The sequence below is a fragment of the Centruroides sculpturatus genome, unplaced genomic scaffold, assembly GCF_000671375.1.
Source record: "Centruroides sculpturatus isolate CEXI.00-Female unplaced genomic scaffold, Cexi_2.0 scaffold1606, whole genome shotgun sequence".
NCBI classification, from domain to species: domain Eukaryota; kingdom Metazoa; phylum Arthropoda; class Arachnida; order Scorpiones; family Buthidae; genus Centruroides; species Centruroides sculpturatus.
Genome location: NW_019385762.1, coordinates 55,504 through 62,384, shown reverse-complemented (window position 1 = coordinate 62,384; position 6,881 = coordinate 55,504). Strand labels below are relative to the sequence as shown.

Below are 6,881 nucleotides of genomic sequence, written 5' to 3'. Positions count from 1 at the left end.
CAAGAGTTATCTAAAAATGTTGTAAGAGAATGCGATGAAAAATTAAATGGATACTCATTTGACAAAAACAAACACTTTTGGAACAATGGTTTTGAATTTTAAAGATATGATTAATTGAGATCTTATATCTCAATATGAAGATTGAAATAAAGACTATTAAAAATTGAACTCTAAGATTAAATATAAATTTACTTATATCAAAGTTTATCAGAACATTCAGTTGATGATTTAGATAGATTATATGTTTTAGACTGGAAATTGTTGTTAAATATGAAGAATTATCTGAAGATTTTATCATAACACAAAGATAAAATTGATTGGTTTTGATGTTATTTTAAAGAACAAATTCTTTGATAAACTTATTGAAAAAATTAAAAAACTATTGCTTATTTGTTTTCTTTAAAGATGTGAAAATTTGTATGTTTATTCAGATTTTATAGTTGGTGCAGAAACCTCATCTAGCTACTCACATAGTAGTTACTTTAGTCTATGTTAAAAAAAAAACTCTAAATTTGTTGAGCTCTGTTATTATTAAAGCAAATTACAGTCATTTAGTAATAATATGCAAAATACTTTAATATGAGGAGGTACCTTTTTTGATCTCCAGTGTGTCAGGTAAAAGATGATGTAGATGAAAACTGTTTTATTTTAAAAAGTTAAATACACTTTTCAGCTACCTTTCTACTTCTAAATCATCATTTTGATTTAGGCATTTATCATACTGTGGCACCAGCTTTTCTATACTCTCATCAAAGAAAGTTGTTACCAGGTTACTTAGCCAATCTTTCATGCTGGCCTTCAATTCCTTGAGTTTGGAACTGCTGCCTCATGTGTGAATATGTGGAAATTACTTGATGCTAAATCTGGGTTGTACAGCAGATGATCAAACACTTCCCACTTGTACTTCTGAAGGCATTCCTGTGTCTAATGCAGTGTGAAGATGAGCATTCTGGTACAGGACAACTGCCAATAACAACATTCCTCTTCTCTTTTTTTGTATTGTTTATCATAGTTGTCAAAAAGTCTTGCAGTATATTGCTGTAGTGATGGTCACATACTGTGATGGAACTCCTCCAGAATGTCAAATGGGAAGTGTTTAATCATCCTCCATACAGCTCAGATTAGCACTGAGTGATTTCTGTATGTTCAATAACATGAAGCAGTGGTTTGTAGAGCAGCAATTCCAAACTAATGAGAAGTTGGAGGCCAGTGTGAAAGGTTGGCTCAGGCAGTAGCAATCAGAAAAGCTGGTGCCACAGTATGATAAATGCTCAAATCGAAATGGTGATTATGTAGAAAAGTACTGAAAATTGTATCTAACTTTTGTAAATAGAACAGTGAAGATAAAAACTGTTGTTTTTCCTGGCACATCAGAAGTTGAAAAAAATCCCTGTAATTGTAAATGCTTTCATATTGTGTCCTGGCCACAGTTCCACTGAGGCACTCACGAAGCAATGGGTGTTAAGACTTATCAATGGATTTAACTAGTTCTAATAAAAAAAACAGCTTTTGTGCTATTTATATTTGTGGTGTAATAAATGAACACCTGATGGTCATCTGCTACCACTTGGCTTCAATGAACAGCTTTCAACTTTTTTTCTTCTAATTGGCATCTCAATCTTCACTTTATGAAAGAGACAACAGGAATCTTTATCTTCAGTTTCTGAAAGAGAATATCAACTGTTATTTTGTTGGAGAAATAAAGGAATTAAAAAGGATTACCTTTTTTTGGATAAAAAACTTGGCTCGGATCTGATCTGGGTCAACAAAATATGGCAGAAACAAATCCAGGTGATAAATGTCATCTTTGTCAATCAACATTATTCGATCTTCTCCAATGTACAAGGTCAGGTCATTGCTGTTTTTCTGACAAAAATTATTCTGTTTTTAACATTGGGCTTATGGAAATTTTGAGATTGTTTGGCTGTCTACACCTTTTATCTAATAAGTGAAACAGCACCTCTTTAAAGGCAGATTTACACTAAAACCATCATGCCAATCAAATTCATTGTATCATACACCAAAGAATGATCATTAAAATTCCAAATGGAAGTACACATAACAAAATTAAATTATATTTAAATTACCAAACTATATAACCATAACCAATGAAACATATTGTTCAAACAATGAATACAGTTCTTGCCACATTCAGCTTATTTTAGTTTATTATATTTTTTAACAAAAGTTAATAGTAATCTGAAAACTTCTTCCATGGTTTTGATATTATTTACACCTTCAAAACTGGTCAATTTCTTGGCATTATCCACTGTGGATCAGACTGTCTTGCATGTCACTGACACAGTTGTAGTAACCATCACCGAAGATGATTTAAGCAAACTAGACAGTTCTAATGTGAATCTACCTTAAGGCTACACTGCTATACTAATTGCTTCCTACAGTGCATGCACATTGGCATCTGTAAGAATTTAAGTAAAAACTATTCTTGGAAGATAGTTTATGTTTGTGGTCTTTGTATAAAATCTAAATTATGAGGTTTACTCAGAAAAATACGCCCCAACCCCAACTTTTTTATGGGACAATGGGGAAAATAGAAAGCCAAAATCTTTCAAATCTTCCTTATTCATGTACAAAGTTGTGTGGTGGCAATAAAGCAAGTAGTAGTGCTAATCTGTCCACTGCATCAGTTACTAACCACAAGCTGCAATGACTTTCAAGAAAGACTTTTGTCCATCATTTCTTGCTTTACCAGCAAGAAATGATGGACAAAATTCACAAATGCTTAGTCAAACCTAGAAACACCACACTAAGGGCAAGTCACTGGAACAAAAAAATTGGGATCTCAGAAATCAGATCAATCAATGCAGATTTGTAGATTCATGGATGCTCCAATTAGGTCCACTCACCACAGTTTATAGGTATCCTGCAGCCTATACCAGCAGGATACCTATAAATTTGCTGTATCATGCTATAATCTCCCAGAATATTGTGCCTCTTCCTATAACTGACTGACCCCAGAGCTGCAGCAAGGGAGAAAAGTGCTGGATCTATCACTGACAAGCTTGGAAGCACTAAAACTCACATGAAGAACTACCACTAAATTCTAGAGCATTTGAAGTCCAGAAGCTTTCAATCAGAGACAATCAATCAGATTCAAGAGAAAATTATATGCAAATGTCTTAGTAGAATTTTATAAACTCCCAATTTTTCATTCAATGTGAGAATGTCTCTATCGTTGCACAATGTTCTTCATAGTGACGGTTGAGGGGTTATAGGTAATATAAAACCATGCTTCCTGAATATGCGTGTTATTTTTAGTGAGATGGTGCCCAGGTATGGTATTGGAGGGTTTATTATCTTTAGGCTTTCTTTGTTGCAGAGGAAAGATTTTGGAAATAATTTGTTTATGACCCGGTTGTAGAGATATCAATATTTGGAGTTAGAATATCTGGCATTGTACATTGTTCTTTTGATAATTTGTAATTCTTCATCAATTAATGAAGCTTGGATGGAATGAGGAGTGCTCTCCAAATAAGCAAAGTAATAGCAGAGTTAACGAAGCTTGGGGGTTGGAAAACCCTCAACCGTCACTACGAAGAACATTGTGCAACGATAGAGACATTCTCACGTTGAATGAAAAATCGGGAGTTTATAAAATTCTATTAAAAATATAATATTAGAGGAGGAAATTATCTATATTGGAGCTACCACCAGTATTTTAATTTTTAATTTAATTTCAAACAGTCTAGTCTATAAGATCCTTCTTGACAATCTCAAAATGCATCATGTTTGCCAGTACATTGTCTCAAGAATGCTGACAAATGAACAACAGGTGGAATGATCCTTCATGTATGGAGGATTGATTGATGAAAATGAAAAAGATCCTGTCTCAAACTAGGTGACAACTGGGGATGAAATATAATACTTTCTGCATGTCACACAGACAGTCTTTAAATTGAAAGTCACTATCCTCTATGCATCAAAAAAAGCATTGCAAGGACAGATTAAAAGGGAAAGTCATGTTCAAGGTTTCCTATGACAATAAGGTAGTCATACATAAACAGTTTATCCTAAGAGTCACACAGTTAATAGAGATGTACTTTATAGTACATTGTTATTCTGCAGTATTTATGCAAATTAATCAAGAAGAAAGTCTTAAATTGTGGGCTGTAAAATCTGAAACCACAACCACCCTTATACCCCAGTTGAACCGAGCATTTCGATCTAGATTGTGACCAAGGTCGGAGACTATGCCATGGTGTGATCTCTCTCGACCATTTCAATCTCAACTGAAACAAGGTACAACCACAATCGACCCAAGAGAGTTCTTGAAACTAGATCCAGTCATAAGAGAGCTACCACAATCCCACATGCCCGAGAAAATACAAGATGGATGCAGAACACGTGTTGGACTATCAACAGAGAAATAAAAATATATTTGGAGAGATGATATCATCTGTCTATTATTATATATATGGCAAGAAAAGGTATTTATTTCTAACCAAAACTTCCATTTTGTTTGTTGGTGTTTGTGACTTACTGCATAGTTATGTCAGTTTTATCATTGCATGTAATAGCCGGGTTCTTCTCAAGCGGACTGCCTGTGTGAACAGCACGACGTTCGTCTGGCAACAGTTACAATCCAGATTGTAGGTAAATCGAGATTGAAGTGAGTCGTAGATCGTGTGCGAACGTAGTATTACATTGTTCTCTACTTGTACATTAATACCTTACCAAACACAAGGTGCCTATGCTTCTTTAGATGCCTACTCTTGAGATTTGGCTCCTGAAGATTAAAGAGTCAATGAAGATGAGTTATTTCAAGTCATCAGCTTGCTGTGCTAGATGTACTTTAAAAAAAGCTTTCCAGGACTTGTTTCCAGATGTAATATGGGCATTATCAGAAATATGTTGTAGAAGTCACATTACTTTGAAAAAAATATTGTAAAATCAATTGTTACTAGGCTTATCATAAAATTATTGTTTTTTTCTCATTTGTGACACTAAACCTCATAACTATAAAATAATAAGCAATTATTTTGTTGACAGGAACATAGTTCTTAAGACCTCATTTCTGCTACATAAATTTGTTTATTGCAAATGTATAAACACAAAGGTTATAATTTATTAATGTAAAAATATTATTAAACTATGACATATTTACCACTTTTGGGAGATCTATTTCACACAACAACTTCTGTGGAAAGTCATGGATAGGTTCTTTCTTAATTATGTAAGAAGGAATTTTCTCCTTCAGTAATACTTCTGGATGGTGATTGATGTCTGTATTATCTTCTTTTTGCATACTGATGGAAATAAAAATTAAAAAAAATTCTTTTTATTTTTAAAAAATGCTCTCCAAAATGTATTTACCTTTCCTCGATTTCAGTAACCAATGTCTTTGGACGCAATTTAATATTATGCACAGGCATTGATCCATGATACTTTTTATTCTTTAAAATAACATAACATTCTGTTTTTCAACAAGATTTTAATTAGAATATAGACAATTTTATATTTTATTAAAACATAATAATTAAGTAGACTATTGTTACAAACAGAAAATCGACGATCATTTTCGATATTTTTCATTAGTAGTAAGAAATATCATATAAAGTAACAAGTGAAACAGAAAACCAAAAATTGATCTAGAACTGCCTAAATTGCATAAAATACTAAAAATATAATTATTTAATAACAATTATACTTTTTCTGCAGAAGGCAAGATTCCTTATACGGTAAAGACCCATGGATCATAATAATCAGTTCATCCCACAGGATGTTGAAATTGTTTTGTTTTAGAGATGGGCAAGCCGGAGCTCAAAGCTTGATTGAGACTGAGCTCCTTGAGCTCATTAATTTTAATATAAATTGTTTCTTTTTGCTAGCGAACACTATGATTTCAAATTAATGATTACTTTTTTGTTTTATTTTGCACTAACATTTAGTTTTTTATTAAATAGAATAAATAAAAATAAACACTAATCTTATGCTTATCCAAGCAGAATGGTAAAAAAATTTACATAAACAAATGTTTTTGGTCTATTTTGAAGACCTCCATCAGATTGTTGAAACATTTCAATATTCAAAAATGAAATGCTCCAAAGAACCTTATGTAAATTCAAATTCAACATCAAAGCATTTAAATAATCTGATGCAAGTGTTAGAAGTAGACCAAAAGCATTTGTTTGTTTTAATTTTTCACTATTCTGCTGGGAGAAACTTAAGGTTAGTGTGTTTGTTATTTTTATTTATATACCTGCCTGGCTTATAGAAGAGTGAAACAATTAAATAGAATATTTGATATTTAACAGTATTAATGAAAAAACAGATTCAAAAGAAGAAAAACTTTGTATTTTTTCATCTTTTCCACTAATTTTAAAATATTTTTTAATATAAATACATATTTAAAGTTACATCTATACTAATATTATAAAGAGGTAATGTTTGTAAGTATGTATGTAAGTTTGTTTGCAGCAGGTAATCTCCGAAACTACTCATCTGATTTCAAAAATTCTTTCATCAATATTTAGAATGGACCTTCAGGGTGGACATAGGCTGTATATTATTCCATTAAACATTCATATAAATTAAAATATATCATGTAGGTTAAGGCTTTTATGTCCAACAGATGGCGCTACGAGTACGACGCCCTAAGTTTGCTTTTCTGTGAAAATGAACTAAAGCGGATCATCTTCTATCTATTTATATAAATAAAAATGTAATGTTCGTTTGTTCCTATCGATTCCTTTCAAATTTTGACACAACGCCGCATTCGAATACGCACGTGTTTTTATATAATATACGTGTTGAAATTCCCCCCACTGAAGGGAGATGGTTAGGATTAAGGCTTACGGTAAAGAACTCTGCTTCTATTTATACTATTTTAGATGCGGTTTTTTGCGTTTTAATAGGGTACG

At 32.3% G+C, this 6,881-nt stretch overlaps 1 protein-coding gene across 1 annotated transcript in view; it reads right to left on the bottom strand.

Moving 5' to 3' along the window:
- Window positions 1-1,523: 1,523 nt before the first annotated feature.
- LOC111641870 (PIH1 domain-containing protein 1-like) overlaps window positions 1,524-6,881 on the bottom strand; it is a 28,602-nt gene continuing 23,244 nt past the window's right edge. The window contains exons 5-8 of the mRNA XM_023388122.1: window positions 5,335-5,434; window positions 5,126-5,267; window positions 1,723-1,866; window positions 1,524-1,663 (exon numbers count right to left, since the gene is read on the bottom strand). Coding sequence (XP_023243890.1) covers window positions 1,622-1,663; window positions 1,723-1,866; window positions 5,126-5,267; window positions 5,335-5,434 — 428 coding nt within the window. The 3' untranslated portion in view covers window positions 1,524-1,621. The remainder of the gene's footprint in view (window positions 1,664-1,722; window positions 1,867-5,125; window positions 5,268-5,334; window positions 5,435-6,881) is intronic.